Source organism: Ahaetulla prasina, chromosome 3 (assembly GCF_028640845.1).
Source record: "Ahaetulla prasina isolate Xishuangbanna chromosome 3, ASM2864084v1, whole genome shotgun sequence".
Lineage (NCBI taxonomy): Eukaryota > Metazoa > Chordata > Lepidosauria > Squamata > Colubridae > Ahaetulla > Ahaetulla prasina.
In genome coordinates, this window is record NC_080541.1 from 106,744,504 (window position 1) to 106,767,004 (window position 22,501).

General features: G+C 39.0%; 1 protein-coding gene across 1 annotated transcript in view; it reads right to left on the reverse strand.

Annotated features, from left to right (window-relative positions):
* The window catches only part of CFAP61 (cilia and flagella associated protein 61), a 162,241-nt gene that overhangs the window by 92,031 nt on the left and 47,709 nt on the right, over nt 1-22,501 (reverse strand). The window contains exons 10-15 of the mRNA XM_058178325.1: nt 20,164-20,203; nt 19,186-19,325; nt 16,781-16,907; nt 7,791-7,868; nt 7,175-7,381; nt 5,493-5,627 (exon numbers count right to left, since the gene is read on the reverse strand). Of these exons, the coding sequence (XP_058034308.1) occupies nt 5,493-5,627; nt 7,175-7,381; nt 7,791-7,868; nt 16,781-16,907; nt 19,186-19,325; nt 20,164-20,203 (727 nt within the window). The remainder of the gene's footprint in view (nt 1-5,492; nt 5,628-7,174; nt 7,382-7,790; nt 7,869-16,780; nt 16,908-19,185; nt 19,326-20,163; nt 20,204-22,501) is intronic.

The window sequence follows — 22,501 nt, forward strand, 5'->3', positions numbered from 1 at the left end:
TATCCTACCTAGTTGAAAGCTGATTAATATATTACAACAATGTTAGTTTCCCATCACTTGTGAAACAGGCCCTAAGAATTTTAAACTACTAAATTACTAATTCTATTTACAAATTTTTAATGTCATCTATATACTATATTAATAACAAAACAGTTACCAGGAAGAACAGTAATAGTAAAAATAAAACAAGATTAAAATTCCAAAACCCGCTGGTAACAAAACTCCGTTCAAAACTCAAGAAAGAAAAACCCCAACTCCATGTTTGTAGAGAAAGGTACTTTTACTGAGCATGAACTGATAGCAACGAGAAGAAAGCAAGATCTGAGGCAATAGGCACGAATATTACATATTGAAAGTATTCCCAAATAGCTCCCCCCCAAGGACCCTGGCTGAATGTCCAATCCCCAGCTCCCCAAGGTGTCATGTGAAATGCATCTTCAGATGGTCCGATCCATCTGGTATGCCAGAACAGTTGACCTTGACTGGCTATCAACAAGTCAATTCAGCTGCGCTGAAGACGATGAGAATATTCCTCCCTTTTCCTCTCTTTCAGTCACATCACGAGACATCTCCACCAGCTCACTTCCCCCTCCCAAATACCTATACATCTCTTCCCCCGTTACTATGGCAGCCGATAGCAAGCAAGCATCATAGAGGCTGACACTGTTATTCTAATGAATTTGTAGAAAATTTACCACAGCTTTTTAACCTACCCAAATCATCCCAAAAATTAAGCCTGATTGATCCTGGATCAAATATCCACGTTTGTTTCTTAATACCATCTATCAATCTGATTAAATACAATAAACCCAATCTCCAAAGTCAGTCTATCTTCCCCCCAAAAAAGTCCAGATGAAATCATTCCTCCATTGATATATCCATTCTCCAATCTCTTTCAATCAATCACTTAAAAAAAATTACCACTTACCTAACCACACAGTTTTTTGCTATTATATAAGAGTGCAGGCTTGAACTTCAGGGAGGAGTATGGAGCCAGCTCTGTTATTTCTGAGTCCATGTTTCTTCCCAGCTACTGCTTTGAAATCACATTCCTTTTGTTGGTTTGATTTTTTTTACATCAAAGTTGGGGTGAGAGAGTATGACTGACTCAAAGTCACCCAGCCAACTTTCATGCCTAAACCAGAACTAGAACTTATTTTCCTGGTTTTTATTCTGGTGCCTTAATCATTACACCAACTGATTCTCAGTTTGCCTTGTACACATTGTACAAATTTGCCTTATACACTTTCATTAGGCAATTTTTTTCCAGATAACAATTTGTATTAAATGAGTGAAGAAACTGCACTTTTTCAATCTCTTCTTAGGCTCATCTATTAATATCTCTTATCAGCCTTCCTGACTTGAAATAATAGCAAAATTGTAGTAAAACTCTATCAAGTTTCATGTTCCTTTTATTGTATATTCCTAAAATTTAAAAATGAATAGAATAGTCAGATTCATGTTTAATACAACTAAGAGTCCATTTGACTTGTGCAGCTAACAATTTAAATTAATAATAATTAGCTGTTGCAAAAAAAAATAATCACACAGTGATTACAAACAATGGCATAACAAAATAGCAATGGTGGTGTAGTGGAATATCCGAAAGAAATGCCATTTGTTGGCAAGCAAGAAAATAGACAAAATAATAGAAAATGAAAAGGCTAAAGTGCTCTTTTAGATTTCAAACAGATAAGCACCTGCCACATATCATCCCAGATTTAACAAATGAGACAGCAGAATAGAATAAGTGGAGAAAACTACAAAATGCAAAGACCTGCAAATAGAAGTGGAATGATTATGGCAAGCGAAAACAAAGATAGTACCAACAGTAGTATTACAGCTAGCTTCTGGCTATGAATCCAAGACTTTAAATATATTTTATATGAATCTTTATAGATGACAATTTCTAAATTGCTATATTAATATACATTCTGAAAATTTTCTCCAGGTCACATCATGTTGATTCCACAATCCGCTAACTACCAAGTTCGAGCTTGGTAAGTTCTACACAATGTTGCAAAATTCTACATGGTTGCTGTCATGCTGCATAACCGTGGCAAAAAAACTGAACTTGGTTTCATCTCTTTCGGCAATGTTTATATTATTGGCATTTAAATGCTACTTTCTTTTGGTTTCTTTCTTTCTTAACTATGGTTAAAATAAATTGGACTGATTATTAGAAAATTCAAAAAGTATCCCTTCCTCAGGCTCCTTGGGCTGTTCTGGGCATTTAAAACTCCTTTTTAAAAAACTTCTGCATGGAGACATACAGGTGGAAGGAACTGTTTTTTGAAATTCTGAAGTACTACTGCGTTTTGGCATACTTCGATTGGAACAAAAGGGCTGGACAAATTTCAATCTACATTTGCCTTTTTTGTGATATCCTCTTTTATTCAAAGTCCTGCATGATTAGAGTTTCATCAAATTATTTGGCAAGCTTCCTTTTTTGGTACCATTAGCCATCCCCCATCCATTTGTTTAGCCGTATATTTCTCCCTGCCACTGAATTAGTCTCAGGGATTTTGGCTTCAAATTGGATGACGTTCCAGAAGGTCAAGATAATCCTTTCTGAGTATACCATTTTCTTTAGGCTATTCTTCATTGGTTTAGAAACAGACTCCATAGTATTTATGGAGTGTTACCTCATTTTTTTTCATATAGATACCTGGAGGTTCCCTGACAGATAACATCATTGGAGAAATAATTAACACTGCTATAGAAGTACAGTATTAGCTATTAGTAGCTAGATAATCTTGCTTGGAAGGGAAGAACTCTTCAGATTTAGCTCTTTAGCTCAAGAAAGATTTTATAGGATGTGGCAGCATTCATCACTTGTCAAAGAATTTCTAAAACAAATGGTCTTGCCAAATTGGCTTAGTCTGAATTAAGTCAGGAATTAAAGGAATCAAATTCAGCATCTTTTCTAGCTTTGCTTATATGATGGAGAATTGAAGCCCTCTACAAACCACTATCAATCAAATTTAGAAAAGGTCAGATGAGAACTAGATGCAAATAAAAGAAGATGTAAGTTATTCTACTAAGAGTTTTCCTTTTCTTTTATAAGATTCAGAGGAATTTTCAGAGATGATTCACAAATAAGAAAAGTGATTTCAAACTTGTTGCTCTTTCCTTAGGTATTTCAAAGCTAACCTAGAATTTCTGGGTGGAATGATTATGACTACACAAGTGCAAACTCATATGTGGAATAAACAGAGACCAGAAGAATATTGTTTGATGTGGCAGATTTTGTCTAAATAGCAGGAGAAACATGCCTGAAACCGATAGTAAAACTTCACAACTTTGAAAACTGAGAAATAATAAAACACACAGAATTGGTAGCCAGAAACAAACAAACAAAAAATTAATAGATATATGAATTTATTATGCATTATAGAGTAATTATTCTTGTCAATTATAACACCCATTGTAGGTTTATATAGATAATTACTTAATTACATAAAACAGATGGATAGCAAAATGCTCCCAGATGGTGACACAATAAAACAAGTTGACAACCTACTGCTTATAATTATAAAAATAATTATGATTCTCAAGCTAATTATACATACTGGTTGAACTTCATTTTGCCATATTGTCTACATATACACATAAGCACCCACCACACAGATATGCAGATGCACACACATATCTCAAAAGGCAGATTCCTGGGAAAAAACCTTCATTAGTAGAAATTGTTCCTTAAGAAGAAGGTTTAACAATTTTCACTACTGTATATCTTACTGAAGGATCCAGTTATATCCCTACCTCCAAAGAATAAACTATATCTTCCTTGAGATTTCTCAAAATTTTTTGTCTGAAAATTTTTCCTTGGACTAATAAAGGAAGAATCTTTCACTAATTCATTACTTAACTTATTGCGCTAAATAAAGTACTTTTTCAAATACTGGAAATTTCTATAGGGAATAAGTATCCATTCTTCATTCTTGGAATAAAAATCATCCTGGGGGTATAGATGAAATTAAGATAATGTTTTGCTTTGAACTCTGTAACAAACTATTGCATTCTGGAAGAATAGCCACACTATTTTGGGTTAGCCACTACAGGACAAACCAAAACCCAGAACATTTTGCTCTTTCCAGTTTTGGAATCCAAATATGTTAAGTATGGCAATGCTGATGCATGATACCTCTTCTCTTTCTCCTGCAGCTACCAGCATGACTTGTCCTACTGTTTCACCTGCCCATTCCCTATTTTATCAGTGACTTCTTTCCCTCCTTCCCCTCAGCTGCCACATCTGTTATCCCCATATGATATATCCCACTGTCTTACCTATTCTCTGACTTCCCACTTTCTCTGGTTGGTTGGTTGTTTATTTATACTAAGCAGGTAAATTTATAAAGTTTACATAAAATAATTATTTAAATTTATAAAATAAATCTGAATGACTAAATCAGTCTCTAGATCCATTAGTATTCAGCTTTGTGAGTCTCAAATTTTCAAAATTTGTGTACATTTTTAAAAATCAGAGAGTAAAAAGCATAAAAAAATAAAAACAATGCATAATTGCAATCTAGTTGACATATTGCTATTCTTTAATTTTTGTTTTCATATTCAGCTTGTTTTACTAGTACCAACACAAAAACTGTGTGAAGTATATACAAATATTGCATTATGTTGCTGAAAATAAATATCCATTTTAATCCTACCTCCCTCAAAATTAAAAATACACTTGTATACTGAAAAAAGCTTCTGTGTTGGCTGTTATCCTTAAATATACAAGAGGCAACTATAAAAGCAAAAAATCACTAATATCCAGCAACCGTGTAAAGAGATCCCAGTTAGTTAACATCATGAAAAGCAACAGATGGCACACTTATATGCATTCCACATTTTCATCCTCAAAGCACATAGACCCATATACCACCTGGCAAGTTGAATAAGGAATTAGAGAATGTTAGGGAGGAAAGGACTACCAATAATGATTAATCACAATGCCTAAATGGAACCTGAGGAGCAGTATGTCACTAAATACTGGTTGCTGAGACAGGACTGTGAATTTTCCAGGCACATTTGGCTGGTCACTGCGGGAAATGGGAAACTGGGTTATACAAACCTGTGTTATGATTCAGTTGGGCTTTTTACAGTAAAGAACTTCCAAAGGCAGATAATCTATTTGATGTGGTAATGGGGGAGAACGGAATAGCAAGTGCAGGACTGGGATTTATCTTCCTGGAAGGATCAAAAGGGCCTGATTAAAGTTCCATAATGCAACTTTGCTTATTTTAATATAATAAAATTATTCTCTATCAAATTCTAATAATAGAAAAGCTGCAGCCTGTAGTTGTATTTTTTTAATGGAATATATAGAAAATGATACAGCTGACTGTGAACTGTAAGGGCATGAACATGAGGTTCAAGGTAATTAAGAAGCAGCCCAACAGCATTAAGGCAGTAATGTCATCCCATCTGCCAAATTCTACATTTCGCTGGAGCTATGCCTTTTGCTTGCTTCTGCTTTAGTTACCCACCTGATCCTTAGAGACTTGTTTTGATGGAGCATTTATGCCAAGCTTTTCCAGAGGATAGACAATCTGTCGTCTTGGTCGCACGGGAACCATGTAATGTAGGGCAGATGTCAGGGAATGGGCACAGGGATTCTGGTACTGAAGGACAAAAAGCTATATTTTAGCACTCAGAATGTCAGAAGAGTGCATCACAGATGTCTCTGCTTTGTGAATATAATAATCCTTTATCCCTTTGATTAAAACCCGGAATAGTACTTCCCCTTCCCTCAAAAATAAAATAAACACTCACATAGTAGAGGAATCGGTTGCAGTTAATTCCCTACCCTAATGAAGATAATTATGAGAGTAATTATATTACTATCTCACTGGGAATGACAGATAAACAAGTGGTTTTGTTTATGGGATTTTGCAGCACAAGAAGCTTCCCCCAGGGGAATATTTTTCTTTACAGCTATCACGAGTCTTCTTCATCCAATCTTATTAAGCGATGATACATGCATACTCTTAACCTTTGCTTATTTTACAAAACAGATAAATGATGCTTTCATTAAAAAGGTAAATGACAAATGCTAATGAAATAGTATAAAACACTAAGAAATATTCTTATGCTTATATAAATACAAAATAGGACTAATTGCAGTGCAGTGAATTCAATTACAGGCTTTATATAAACCATAGGAAAGATGTAATAATTAAAACTGCAATGATGTCAATAAAAGATCTAGAGTATTTCCAAAGTCTTTTCACGCATTCACTAAAGTTTTTTTTGTTTTAACTTTTCAAACTGCTCCTAAGGATTGGGGAATCACACCTTCAAAATTTAAACCAATAAAGCATCGAAATTTCAGCTCAAGGTGAAGAAATATAAACAACCTGTCTGCTCAATCAAGCAGGATATAATATCCATTAAGTTAGTTGTTTGTTTGTTTGTTTGTTTGCCACTCATCTTGCAGTGAATGACTCTGAGAATTTATTATAATTGGCAGAAAGTCCTCCTATCTCCACTTCAAATCTGCTATGCTAGCTGATCAGAAATGGAAGTTGTCCACTATTTATTCTCAGCTCCTTAATAAAGATCTTCAGAAATTACCAAAATTATGTTTAATTGTTATTGCGTTATAGAATCCTTGGACTTAACTGTCATGTTTAGGAACGCTGTTTGGTTATCTCTGTTTTAGATTAGGATTAGACGTTTATTGTGTACTCTTAAATTAATCATGTCTATTTGAGCTATCGTGAGTGTCTTTAGATCCTAGCCTATGCTGATACTGACTATTTTCCTTGTAGAAATGACACTTAATAGCACAGTTTTGAATATGTTTTGAAGTAAATTCCAGGAGGTTCTATGTAAGAGCTGAAAACTTTTTAAAATATTTCTCATATTTTTTACTAACAACAAAAATAATAATAATACTGTAAATATAAATGGAGGGAGTACATTTTAATGAATCTGTCTCCCTCAAATCAAATATTAATTCTTAAACGTGTTTTAAGAATGTTACAATGCCTATGTAGCAGCTTTGTGTGTTTATTTTATAGCAAATGTCTTGCAGTTTTTATTTTATCATAAGTGATTAAAAGTCATTATACTAGAAGTGCATATATTATATTTTTGTGCACCAACCCAACAAAGAGAAGACACAATCAAAAAAATAAAATTAATTTTTAAAAAGCTTGCAGCTTACCTTGCCTTCTACAGGTTGGGAATGAATAGGATAATAGAGGCAAGATTTGTAGGCTAACCGAAGTATCTCCTTCATAAAATGTTTGGCATAATGATGAAAAATTGGATTGAGAGAAAAATGGTAAAGATGGCCATGTTCTTCCTGCTGGTAATGACTGAAATAGATAAAATCTTCAATGTTGTAATGTGAACGAATATATTCGATGTCCTGGAAAACAATTCAGGAAGCGGTTAAGAAAGAATTCTGCATCTCTGCATCAATACTATATCCTTCTGCCTGCATAAAAAAATATGCTATTATTAAGAAAAACATTCTTTCTTGTATTCTTTTCTCCTCAGATTTCTCCTTTGAGTGAGAGGGAAACTAGGATCCAGACCATGTGAACTTAATTTAAACAAATACATATTCTTCTCCAGCATTATTGACAAAATAAATAAATAAATAAATAAATAAATAATCTGCAGAATGTATATGTGTATGTATGAAAACGAAGCTGATGGATAGAGTATCACAGTGCAAATTTTACTCCTTTTGTAAATGTGTTGAGGTTGCACAGATGTTTAAAAGGAATGGGATTTTCCTATCTATAAGAATAATTGCAAATATGAATACATACCATTTCATTTCTAATAACAGATATTCCAACGATTTGATTCAAAACCTCTGCTACAAATGCCTGAACTGGTGTTCCATCCTGAAAAAAACAAGCAAGTTAGTACCAATTTTTTTTCCCTTTACTAATTCAGAAAACATTAACTGACTGATTGGATTTCTATCCAGCTTTTCCTTCAGGAACCCAAGGTGCCATACACACAGACACAGACACAGACACATGGCCCGTTTGTCAACTTCCAGCAGGACCGGAAGGCCCATTTTTGCTCTCCCCAGGCACCAGAGCCTTTCTAGGAGCTTGGGGAGGGCGAAAACAGCCTTCCTCATCACCCCAGAGGCCCTCCAGAGGCAGGAAATGGCCCTTTTGCCAACTTCCAGTAGGACCGGAAGGCCCATTTTTTGCTCTCCCCAGGCTCCAGAGCCCCTCTCTATGAGCTTGGGGAAGGTGAAAATGGCTTTCCCCACCCCCACCCTGGAGGGCCTCTGAAGGCTGGAAATGGCCTGTTTGCCGACTTCTGATCCCACCGGAATTTGGCAAATGGGCCATTTCTGGCCTCTGGCAGGCCTCCAAGGGAGTGGGGAAGGCTATTTTCGCCCTCCCCAGGCTCCTAGAAAGACTCTGGAGGCTGGGGAGAGCAAAAAATGGGCCTTCCCCACTACCCCCCGAGGCCCTCCGGAGGAAGGGAAGGGGCGTTGGTACTTACCTGAGACGCACCTTCTAGTTCAGTGGAGACAGCAGTCAGAGTGGGTGGAGCTCCTCTGTTCAGATTGGATAACTGAGTCTGTTGAAGCTGAAAGTCCCGCCCCTTGCTGCTGGGAACCCCAGATTTTGATGAAGGCGAGAAAAACCAGACTCAATGCGTTGTGGAAAATAGAGAAACAAATGTTATTATCCAAAACAAACAAACAAAAGAGGATCCAGACCGAAATAGGGAGGGGCTGACTGCTGTCTCCACTGAACTAGAAGGTGCGTCTCAGGTAAGTACCAACGCCCCTTCTCCGTTATGGTGGAGACAGCAGTCAGAGTGGGACATACCAAAGCCTAGTGTCCCTAACTACGGGAGGGATCGGTCTGGACAGATTCAACCTCAGATACAAGTACCTGCTGCAGCACCCTACGGCCAAAGGCAGCTTCAGCCGAAGCATACTTGTCCACTCTGTAGTGTCTAATAAACGGAGAGGGCGACGACCAGGTGGCTGCCCTGCATATCTCTGGCAAGGATGCCTGAGTAGACCAGGCCGCTGAGGTAGCTGCACTGCGAGTGGAATGTGCTGTTAAGCGGGGCCTAGGCAGGGATCTCATCTCGTAAGCCTTAGCTATCGTATGCCTAATCCATCTGCCTATAGTGGACGATGTCACTTTACGCCCTAAAGAAACAGGAAGGAAAGACACAAACAAGGACTCTGTTCTCCTTAACTCTGCTGTTCTCTTAATGTAAATTCTCAAAGCTCTTCGAACATCTAAAGTATGCCAACGGCGCTCTAACCTGTGGACTGGGTGAGGGCAAAAATTAGGCAAATTAAGTTCCTGCATGCGATGGAAAACTGAATTTACTTTAGGAATGAATGAAGGATCCAAACGGAGCACTACTTGATCCGGATGGAAAACACAAAGATCACTGCGGACAGAGAGGGCAGCTAATTCTGAAATCCTTCTGGCAGAGGTGATAGCCACCAAAAAGGCAACCTTACAAGTTAATAGCCTCAGAGAGGTAGACCTCAATGGCTCATAAGGAGGCCCTGTTAGGGAATTTAGGACCAGCAAAAGATCCCAAGTGGGATATCTGTGGACCACGGGAGGACATAAATTTTTGGCCCTTTGAAAACCTCCTGATAGAAGGATGTTGAGACAAGGAAGTCAGTGGATCACAGGATAAAACCGTGGAAATAGCTGCTACCTGTCTACGAAGTGTGTTGGGAGCTAACCCTTGTCTAACCCTTCCTGCAAAATTCCAATATATGCAAAATGGAAACCCGGAGGAGAAACCCCGCCTTTGACACCAGGAACAAAAAGCCCGCCAAGAGGCTGAGTAAATGCGCTCAGTGGAAGGCCTCCGGGACGCTAACATAGTCCGGATAAGCCTGGCAGACATATTGTCTCTTCTCATGGCGCCCCGCTCAAGCGCCAGGCGGTCAACTGGAGCCATAGAGGATCTGGATGAACCAGAGCCCCTTGAGATAACGACACTCTGCTGGGAGGAATCCTCCAGGGGGGAGCCACTGACAGCGACTTGAGATCTGCGAACCAAGACCTCCGAGGCCAGTGAGGGGCGATTAAGATGACCTCTGCCTGTTCCTCCAGAATCCGACGGACCACTCTCGGGATGATTGAGAGAGGCGGGAACGCATAGAGTAACCCCTCTGGCCATGGACTGCGAAGAGCATCGACTCCCTCTGCTAGATGATCTGGAAACCTGGCAAAGAAACGAGGAAGCTGCGTGTTCTGCCGTGTTGCGAACATGTCCACCACTGGAGTGCCAAATCGACGTGAGAGGTCGTTGAACAGATCTGGATGCAGACGCCACTCCGCCTGGTTGATGACTTGACGACTGAGCCAGTCTGCCTGAATATTGGACACCCCTGAGATGTGTTCTGCAGTCAAGGACAGAAGATTCCGTTCTGCCCACAGGAATAGGGTCCTTGCTTCCTTCATCAAGGACTTGGATCTGGTGCCCCCTTGTCGGTTGACATGAGCCTTGGCTGTGATATTGTCCGTGAGCACCAGTACATGCTTGCCTGATAGATGGTTCTGGAAAAAACAAAGAGCTAGATAAATAGCCCGTAGCTCTAGCCGGTTGATAGGAAAGCGGCGTTCAGTGATGGACCAGCTCCTTGAGCCAGCAGCGATTTGAGGTGTGCACCCCAACCGAAAAGACTGGCATCCGTAGTTACCACCAAACGATGAGGCTCATGCAAAGGAGATCCTTGAAATCGCCGATGACAACCACCAGAAGAAGGACTTGCGAACCTCCTTGGGCAGTAGGACTTTGAAGTGGAATTGCCTGTGCCCGCTCGTTGGAATGGCAACAGGAACCACTGGAGGTCTCTAGTACGAAATCTCGCCCATGGAACGATGGAAATGGTTGAAATCATCTTTCCCAGGAGTTGGGATAATGACAGCAAGGAAACTCTGCTTTCCTTTATTAAAGAACCAGCTAAAGATCTTAAACTACTCTGTCTCTCCTGAGATAAAGAGACTCTACCTAATATGGAATCAATATTTGCTCCTAAGTGAAGTAAACAGGTTGAGGGGGTCAAATGACTTTTCTCTATATTAATAGAGAAGCCATGTAAAGAAAGAGTCTGAACTACAATCTGTAAATCCCTTCTGGCCATTGACTCTGACGATGATAAAATTAAAATATCATCCAAATAACAATAAAGTCGAATAGGTATGGACCTAAGATGAGCTGCCAAGATCTTGGTGAAAACCCTCGGGGCAGAAGACAACCCAAAGGGCAGTGCCCTATATTGATAGTGAACCCCCTTATAACAAAACCGAAGAAACTTCCTACGATCCGGGAAAATAGGGATATGAAGATAAGCTTCAGTGAGGTCTATGGAAGTGAGGAAGTCGCCCTTCTGAACGCCATCTAGAATCGAACGAAGAGAGTGCATTTTAAACTTATGATGAACAATAAAATGATTTAGTCTCTTGAGGTCTAAAATGGGCCTCCAGCCCCCCCGAAGATTTGGGAACTAGGAACAAAAGAGAATAAAACCCATGCCCCCTTTGCCTTATGGGAACTGGTTGAATAGCCCTAATCTCCATTAAATGCTTAACTGCTGCCGCCATATGGGCCCGTTTATCCCTGTTCCTAGATACCGGACAGCGAATGAAAAAATCTTTTGGAAAGGAAACAAATTCCAGAGACAAACCGTATCGAATTATCTTAACCCAATTATCAGAAGTAGTGAACTCCCATTGATCCGCAAAATGGGCTAACCTGCCCCCTATGGGAGGACTAGCAATGCACCTATCGATGACGCCGGAATGGACGACTTCCTCCTCCACGAAAGGGCCGCTTGGAAGGAAAGGGCCTACCCCGTGAAACTCTATCATGACCTCCTCTTTGTCTAGGAGCCCAGGACCCCTGGAACTTGGAAGAACCAGCCCCCCATTCAGAACCTCGAAAGGAAGATTGACGAGAAAAGGGAGTAAATCTGGCTTCCCCTCTGCGATAGACTGAAGGTAATATCTTTCTTTTGTCTTTAGTCTCGACCAATAGAGGGTCCAACGCAGCATCAAGAAGTAGCTCCCCTGCGAAGGGAGCCGATGCCAGCCTCCATTTGTGGCGGGCATCCGCCTGCCAATGTCTAAGCCAGAGTAAGCGTCGAGCCGTCAAAGCTGAAGCCATGGATTTGGAAACAAAACGTATGGCATGTAAAGTGGCATCCGCCGAAAATTGAACAGCTGCAATTATCTTATTCAGGTCCTGGTGGATACGAGTATCCTCTGCTGGAAGTTTATCCTGTAATTGTCTGAGCCACAACAAGGTGGACCTATTAAAGAAAGATGCTGAAGAAGCCGACCGGATTGCCCAAGCTGCACCTAGATGAGCTCTCTGCAGGACTTGCTCCGCCCGTCTATCCTCTGGACGAAGGTTCTCTTCAGGCTGGCCCGGAATGGATGAGGAAGATGCCAGAGCTGCAACTGGACCATCTACAGTGGGTGTCTGTAGAGCTGAAGCTAATTTGGGGTCCACATTGAAGAAACGCTTTGTCTGCTGAGGAAGGAACCGTAGAAGAACCAGGGGCTGTCCACTGGCGTTTGATTACGTCCATGAAAAGTGGGGTGCTGGAATAGAATCCGAACTCGGTCAGGTTCAGAAAAAGAATGTCAGATGCACCCTTGGAGGATGATGCCACAGGTTGATCCGAGGAAGAACTCAATTGAGCCACATTCTTTGCCTTGAAAAGCAAGGACTTAAAAAGACTAGGAGGAAAAAGACCAGTAAATGCCGGCTGGTCAGGTAATAACCCTTCATCTTCAGACAGGTCAGGATCTCCTTTCTAATCCCTCCAAAAGAGAGGATGGCTAGTTACTGAGTGGGGAGGCGAGACTGTACCCAGCTGTGACTGCATTTCCTCCTCTTCAGGATCCTCCTCCCTCACTGATAGCCTTGAATGGGACAAGGAAGCCCTCTCAGATATCTGCATGCCCGATAAAAGGGTCCTTTGAATTGTCTGTTCAATGATTGCCTGAATATGTGGCGAAACAGGCAAGAGGCTCTGCCCCTGACCAACAACGTGGGTTGCAGTAGAAGGAACTATCTGAGAAAACTCCTCAGGAGACTCAATAACTGGTGCATCAACTGTATGAGAAACTGGAGGAAGGATCCCCCATAATGCGTCTGTAGGAATATCCACTGGGCAACATTGTAAGGAAGCTTGACCAGGAGAGGTAGAAATAATACCCTCTCGAATAAAAGACCCAGCAGAAGTACTGGGTTCTGGATTGGCCATTGAAGAAGAGGGTAAATTAGAGACTGCCCTACTACATATTCTCTGTATTGCTTCATCTCTTCTCTGCTCATCGCTCAGAGATGCTTTAGATGACTTACTGCTGCCTGAAGTAGATGGGGCCTTGGTTTTCTGCTTGGAAACACGGCTGCACTTTGCAATAGGGGCCTTGGGAGAGACCCCTCCTGATGGACCTTGCTCCTCCGGCAATGGAGACCCCTGGCGTTTGTTGGATTTTGCCAAGACCTTAGGCATGATGAAATATTAAGTTTCTAGACCTCAATAAGGCCAAAGAATCACTTCTCCACTTTTTTTTTTAAATTCAAAATGGCGGCCGCCAATAGAGAGAGGGAGAAACTGACTATTAAAGTCCGAACTGGAGGAGAACTGCAGCTGAAATAATGAGAGCACAAAGCTCCACGCCCATATTAGCCCCTAACTCTGCCTAATGTAAACTTCAGGACTAATCTTCTGAAGACTCACTCCAAATGTGCTCAAAATGGCCGCTGGAGTTTGGATAGGGGAGGGGCGGAGTGAGCACTAAGCTCTAAGCGTCTCCTTCCGCAGCTGCAATAAGCGATCCATTTAAACTGTTTTGGGCGGGAAAAATCAGATCGCGCAAAATAGGAGACGGAGGGCTGGGTAAATTGCAGGCTACCCTGTGGGAGCGGAAACCAAACTCCTCAGCGATCATAATTAAAGCCGGGCGGCAAACTAATCCAAACAATTTTTAAACCGCCCAGCAAGCCCTCGGCAGTGCTAGAAGCTGCCCCAACGATACTGGGAGTGAATAACTCCACTCATCCAATCCCTGCTGGCTTTGGGGGCGCTAAAAACCCCACCAAAAATATCCTGGAACGCCTGCAGCTCAACAGGATTGAAGCAGAAGTAATAATCACTTCTGCAGCCAGCGGAGAAAAAAATAAGAAAAATGTTACTCACAAGTATGTATCCTGCAAGTCAGGCAGGGAGATCACAAGTATGTATCCTGCAAGTCAGGCAGGGAGAAATCCACAACGCAACTGTCCAGGCTGAACAACTGAGTCAAAATCTGGGGTTCCCAGGAGCAAGGGGCGGGACTTTCAGCTTCAACAGACTCAGTTATCCAATCTGAACAGAGGAGCTCCACCCACTCTGACTGCTGTCTCCATCATAACAGAGAACAGCCTGTTTCCCTACTTCCAGTGGGCCTGTGTGCTGGAGCTGAGATCGCATGCCCACCGATATGGCTACGCGTGCCACAGGTTCGCCATCACAGTTCTAGGCTAATATACATTTTCCAGTAAATTCCTGTGGATTTTTCAATTGATATGTTGATCCTCTTGTTGAAGTACAGCAATATGGAGTTGACATAGCCCATTGACATGACTCTATCCAAGTGCTCTTTCTTGTATTAATTTTTTCAAATAGTTTACACCATAACAAGTAGAGCACAGTGAATAAAACTCATGCTGTTTTCAACTAAATATAATTTAGAGCTCCTTCGTAAACCTATTCTGGAGTACTGAGGATGACAAAAAAAGGTTTTTTTTCCTCAGCACCTTTTATCTTTACAATGTCCTCCAGCAGAGCTGCCACATTCTGACCCTTAATAACAGTTGATAATACCCACTACAGTTTGCTGTGATTTATCTCTAGACCAGTGGTAGTCAACCTGGTCCCTACCGCCCACTAGTGGGCGTTCCAGCTTTCAAGGTGGGCGGTAGGGGTTTTGTCCGATACTAAAGCACTTTCCTTTTTTTTATTTAATTGACTTTTAAAAAAATTTTCACAGCATTATTTAAAAACATTTTCAGTAGGTTTTTATAAAATTCCCCGTGACAATTTAAATTTCTGAAAATATACTATTTATATTGCCCGCGCATAAGTTTAGTTCATGTTATGTAAGTGAAATTAAATGGCGCTATAGTGCGACTGCAAACAAAAGACCCTCATCCCAGAATAGCTCGTGCATCTCCCCCCACAACACCCAGCTGTAACAGACAAGCAGAGCTGGTAGCCAGCGATCCCCCCAAACTGAATCCATGATGCACGAGAGGCATGCGCAGACGACGATACACGGCGTATTACTGTGGAACCAGTGGGCGGTTAGAAAATTTTACTACTAACAGAGATACAAAAGTGGGCGGTAGGTATAAAAAGGTTGACTACCCCTGTGCTAGACCCTCTGAAAGTAAAGGCATTTGCATTCATTGTGATTTGCATTCCTGGGTTAATGTAAAAATTTCTAGAGCATCATGGTCTTTAGGTGTATTGAATAAGTTTCAATTGTTGAGTTCTGAAGATATGGACAGGATCCTTGAACGATTTTGACTAGAAACTCAGATGCTCAATTCTTGTGCACTTCATCTTGTTAGATTTAGTAAGGACAAAGTTATCAATTTGATTCAGCAGACATTATTTCTTCCTTCAGAGAAATTGTTACCACACTCTTTGAAAAAGAAAGCAAGCAACCCAAATCTAAACATCTAAGTTATCACACAGATCTCCTTGAGTTCAATTTTAATACTCAGACTACTTAGTATCTGTAGTGGAAGAACAACTAAAAATATTGCCTGGTTGACATCAATGTGAGGATGACACCCAGCTTTACTAATATTTTTCATTTAAATCATACTGTTTGGCATTGATTGTATAATGACTAATAACTGATCTCATTTCAGACAAGTTAAGGATACTGTTCATTTGTAATCCATGTTCCCATATCAATATGTTCAGTTTGTTCTGGAGAGGGTTGCATTACTCTGAAAGATCAGAGTATGCAGTCTTGCGCATGCTTTTGGAACTACTATTGTAACTGGACACAGGTAGCCTTGTTGTTCAGAAAGACTTTTATTTGTTCAGATCAATATACTAGCTGCAATCCTTTCTGGGATAGGATACACTGGCATCCCCTATGAATGCTCTGGTAAGCTACAGAATAAACTAATGTGATGTATTCTAGGAGCAGCTATTTTTGAAGGTGATTCAGTAGTTTCAGTTAGTAACTTGCAGCTCTAGTTTCGACTATCTGGGCCTAGGTAATATAATCATATCATGGAAGTAATTCATCAACCACATGCTGATTGCCTATATATTTCCAGGTTCAATTCAAGGTTTTCGCACTGGTCTTTAAAACCCCGAGAAGCTGGGTATAGACAATCTAAAGAAAATTTCTCCCATTATATGTCTGCTTGGGTTCCTCAAACAACTTTTGAGGTGAAATGAAATGAAGTAGGCGGCTGCAGGTAAAAGGACTCTCTTAGATATGGGATACTGCTTGTGGAATTTCTCTCCAGACAGACAGATTTCCAAGTACATTAATGTATTTTAGTTCAGGCATTGACATCTTTGTTCTTCAAGGCGTCTTACTGTTTTCTATTCAATCTGATTTATTAATTTTACATCATAATGTTTCTCTCTTTTTTAAAGAGAGTGTTAACTAGTCTATAATCTGCCCAGAGCATTTCTATTATTGAGTGAATTACAAATAATTACAATAAAATCCATTCACTATTATCTCTCTCCCCCCAGTATTATTATAGCACTTACCGGATCTCTTCGTGCTGATAAGTAGTTATTTAGGTCATCCAATATAGCTACGTTCAATTCCAGGGTTTGGATTAGTATTTTAATGGCAAAGACATCAGTAGATTTTGCTGCTCTTACATGAAAAGACCTGTTGAAAACAAAACTAATTCCAACAATGATATCTACTAATATCTAATGTTTTAGATCACAGACCTGAATAGGCAATCATGATATATAATGAACTTACGGTAATGATTGTCTATAAAGAGAAAGGAAATGTGATTGATTGATTGATTTGATTTATGTGCTGCCCATCTTGTCCAGAGCCAACTCTGGGTGACTTTAATGTTTTACAAAAATTAAAATCTCTAGACATTAAAATGATAAAAACAATAAATGACAACAATAAAATAACTACTGTTAAAAGATGGGAAGGAGAGGAACACAAATTATGATACAGGGTTTTCATATCAAAGTTGGTTTGAGAGCCCATTACTGTGTTCACAGGGAATTTAAACATATTGCACTTCAGTGCATATCAACACTATAAATTTTCATCAGCCTCATATCTTTGCTTTTTCTAATATTTCATTCAATTTCCAGCTGAATCCTTACCAGGAGAGATAGAAAACTCCAGGAGCTGACAATACAAAACTACTGATTTTAGAAAATTATTGAACCTGTTTTCATCTTGCTGCTGTTTTTCAGGACTATTTTCTTTTACTATTCATAAACAAGTTTCACAAAGAGCTGAAAAGAAAGTAGGTTTGAAACATGGGTACTTTTCTAAAAGAAAGCAGGCTTTTTACTCCTATGTTAATAAAAAATCCATGTTATAGTGACTTTAGATGTTTTTGTCCTATTTCTATATGCCAAACAGTGCAGTTTGCTTCTATCTCTTGCATATATGTATTAATAATATAAAAATAGCCTCTGCATATGTAATTAGTTACAATAAGCAAAATGGGTTAAATAACCTTTAAAAAGGTACCTTAAAAATGGAGCACTTAAAAAAAAAGACCTATTATGAAAATAACAAAGTGGGAGAAAACTATCTTAGTCTGTACATGCTCATTTTCCTCTCAGTAAAGAATTAACTCATTTTAGAAGCCTGAATCACTTGACTGTCCAGATGCAAGGGCACCATTATTATTGTGCTTTGCATTCAAAATTGAAGAGAAGTATCCATTAAGCATTTCAGGCTACACCTCGTCGTATTATTATTTTCCAGCCCTCCCTCTTAAGTAGCAAACCTGGTATTGCATTTGTCATCTTCTGGTTATTGTATAAGGCTTTTCCTTTTTTTACAACCTTTGCCAATCAGTTTTTCATTTGGAGCTTTTCCCTTTATCTTGGTGAGTTTGTTCTTTTAGTTCTCCCACCCCCATGCCCTCATGCTGTTTCTATACAGTTTGCTTTTATCCATTTTCAGCAACTCACTTTCTATTCACATGCACCTTCACAGTGCAAACACATTGCATTGATCTTTGCTTTTTATATATATCTTCATCAGGAAGGGATTGTTAGCACTAGCTTTTTCCATTACTGCTCAGTTTTTCATGTACATCCGTATTTTTTTCAGGAATTATATTTTAATTTGAGAGACTTCAGATGAAAACTGGTAGTCCAATTTTTTCTCATTTCATATGAGTTTTCTCTCATTTCTCATTCATACCAAATCTCATCAATAAAGCTTTCATATTGTTGGTTCATATAAAGGAACAAATGTTGACACAGTTAAAATACTGTTTGTTTAATGTGGTTTAGCTATTTTAAGGTTTTATGCTGCTATTTTAACATTTAATTTAACATTATTTTTGTTTGTTTGCTATTTTGTGAGCCATATTTGGAAAATGGCTGTGCAGTGACATTTAAATAGGTATTCAAAACTATGTATAGGATGGAGCATAATATCGGGAAGAATATCTGTACAGATATAATCATATTCAAAAGTTATTCCCAGTCCAGATATGCTTCTAGCCTGAGTGCAAAATTGGTAATCCAATACACGCCATTCAATCCAACAATACTGCATGATAGTCCATTAGAATTTAACAAATCTACATTTTAGTCCTTATACAGTATGGCATGGTCCATTGCCTTGTAAGACTTTACTAGGTGATAATCAGCACTTTAGTTGCAGCCAGGAGTGAACTGATAACTAGTGAAATCCCTGAAGCAAGGATGACACTTGGGTATAATGTGGCATATCTACTGTCTGTGTTGCTGTGTTCTGGACAAATGCTAAATTCTGAGTGATCTTCAGAGGCAGTCCCAAATACATTGCATTGCAGTAATCCATCAACAGGTGACAAGAGCATGAGTAACTGCCTGAAGGGCTTCCCATTGTAGAAAATGGCATGCCTTAATTTCCAATCAAAATATTTTATCTGAAAATAGTTGTGAGAGCAAAATATATTACTAACTTGAGCAATCCAGATCGGTGAAATACGTATAGCTCCTGATCCAGTGTACAATTGCAGAAGGGAATGATCCTAACAAAACTCTGGATCAGGTGAAATTCAGGGACCATATGTGGCACTGTGATGATGCAGAAGTCTTTCTCCTAAAAAGTAGTAACAAATTTTTTTTAAAAAGGAACTGCAAATATGAAATATAGGATAGGATTATAGAAAGAGAGTTAAGTCTTTTCCCACTTCTCACTTTTCCCACTTCTTTACTAAACTTTCGTACATTTGGCAATTTCTCAGCAGGGCCTTGGACAAACTGTAGACAGTTGAAGCACATGCAGGGCAAGGAACGAAACTAAGGCTGCCATTTCCTTATACAATCCATCTCTGAATCCAAACCATGAAAGAATTAATTAAATAAAAGCTGCCCAGAGTCACCTCAAAATCCAAGCTGGGCGGCACATAAATTTAATATATAAATAAATAAGCACCATGCCTAGGATATTCATTTGCTAAGATGCTGGTTATCAGGTGGCATTGAAGGCCAATGGATAGATACCATATTTATAGCAAAAAAACAATATTATTATTGTTGCTACGATTTTCTATTATCAAAAGTCACCTGAGGTAGTTTGTTGTTACCTCAACAGAAAGGAAGAGGTGAGTGTTGGTGCTCATTTTTAACAGAAATAAATAAACCAAATTGTCCTGCTTATGTTTTAGCATTGTGCCATCAAATTATAATGTGATAAGTAGCAGGAACAATCAAATCAATGAAGATTCCATTGCAGACTTGTATTAAGTTTTATTACAATCCCTCTAAAAATATTTACAATAATTCAAAAATTATTTGTTCATTTTTTCCTCAAAAGCAATGTTGCCCTGTGCAAACAAGCATGATGATTAGCAAATAATATTCTAGTAATTAATTTGCAAGAAATTACTTTATACATATTTAGTATGAAGAGTTTAAAACCAAAATGTCATACTTACTGGGAAAAGTTCAAAAACAAAATGTAAGAAATCCAGTGACCTGTAAATAAAGCCAAGTACTTAACAGAAACATGGTATTTGCAGCATGTAAATGCACTTTAGCCATATCCCCCAAATAAAACCAAATATACGCTAAAGCACAAACTAAAAAACTGATCAACAAAGTGCTTTAATGGATATTTCATTAAAGTCAGTAATAGTAATCCTCTTGCCCTTCGCATTGGAGTCTCTTAATTATCACCTCATTTTCTTTCTCCTTCCATTCACCGCAAACAAATACTTCTCATCCACTTTTTAAGCTGACTTTTACTTCATCATTATTTTCTACAGTTCTGTCTCATGTGCATTTAAGTAGAAAATACCTTTTATCTTATTGTTCAATTATGACTGGTTTGAGGAAACTACTAGGACAAGTTTCTTTGTGGAAATAAGATTAGGGTTAACCAAATTCTATTGTTTTCCTGCTTAATTTACTTGCTGTATTTCATTCTCCAATGGAGAAATTTGACTCTCAGCATAAGCACAACATAAGAGTCAAAATTAATAAGAGAAGTGAAGGGAAATCCCCAGAGAAGGGGGAAGAAAATCAATTAAGTTCAGTAGTTTAATGGGTAAAGTTGTTTTTAAATTAAGAGTGGGTAAGGTTTTTCAAGTAAAGTTTTGCAGTTGATTGTAGAGAAGCAGGTAAGGGAGTGCCCTCCCAAAAGTGATTGGGGCCAAAAGAATAATTGTTGACTCAGTTAGAAGCAAAATTAGATCAAATTAAATTTAAATTGCAAACTAAATATAGTTAGCGCAATGTTAGATGACGATCCCTAATTGATGGGACCCCAGAACTTGTCCCTTTTACCTGATCTAATGACATGGTGGACACCCTGGCCCCAAACCATGAATGGCTTTTTAGAATAAATGATCACTTTCAACTATACCCAGGAGCAAATTTGGAACCAGTGCAACTTGTGGAGCAGATGTCTAACAAAAAAGCCTCCCATAATTGTCCAGACCGTTGCATTCTGGAACAACTGTAAACGGATCATAAGTTTCCTAACAAACAGGAAGCAGCAGGTGAAGCTAAGCAAAATCACATCAGATGCCTATACAATTAGCACAGGGCACACTGGTGCAACTGGAACAATCTGGAACTGAACACACTCAAAACCGTAGAAATGGTGGTAGACTTTAGGAGAAACCCTTCCATACTTCTACCTCTCACAATACTAGACAACACAGTATCAATAGTAGAAACCTTCAAATTTCTAGGTTCTACCATATTGCAAGATCTAAAATGGACAGCTAACATCAAAAACGTCATCAAAAAAGTAAAACAAAGAATGTTCTTTCTGTGTCAACTCAGAAAGCTCAAACTGCCCAAGGAGCTGCTGATCCAGTTCTACAGAGGAATTATTGAGTCTGTCATCTGCACCTCTATAACTGTCTGGTTTGGTTCTGCAACCCAACAAGACAGACACAGACTTCAGAGGATAATTAGAACTGCAGAAAAAACAGTTGCTACCAACCTGCCTTCCATTGAGGACCTGTATACTGCATGAGTGAAAAAGAGGGCTGTGAAAATATTTACAGACCCCTCACATCCTGGACATAAACTGTTTCAACTCCGACCCTCAAAACGATGCTATAGAGCACTGCAAACCAGAGCAATTAGACACAAGAACAGTTTTTTCCTGAAGGCCATCATCCTGCTAAACAAATAATTCCCTCAACACTCAAACTATTTACTAAGTCTGCACTACTATTAATCTTCTCATCTTCTCATTGTTCCCATCACCCATCTCCTTCCACTTATGGACTGTATGACTGTAACTTTGTTGCTTGTATCCTTACAATTTATGTTGATATTGTTTCCTGATTGCTTATTTGTTCCCTATGACTATCATTAAGTGTTGTACCTTATGATTCTTGACTAATGTATCTTTTCTGTTATGTACACTGAGAGCGTATGGACCAAGACAAATGCCTTGTGTGTCCAATCACACTTGGCCAATAAAGAATTCTATTCTATTCTATTCTATTCTATTCTATTCTATTCTATTCTATTCTATTCTATTCTATTCTATTCTATTCTATTCTATCTGATGTTCTTTAGGAAAAACCATATGTAGAGTGCCTTACATTAAGGAGGTGACCAAAAAATGAATTACTATATACTGTGCCACCTAATCCAGAAACAGGCATAAGAGGTACATAACATTAATCTGTGCAAAGGTTCCCCAGGCCATGGTTGCCATTCATACAAAAACTGTGCTTTGAAGACGACACCAAAATCGCATATTAATTTTGTCTTGAGTAGTGCAGCCCCATCCAGAACTAAGGATGGAAA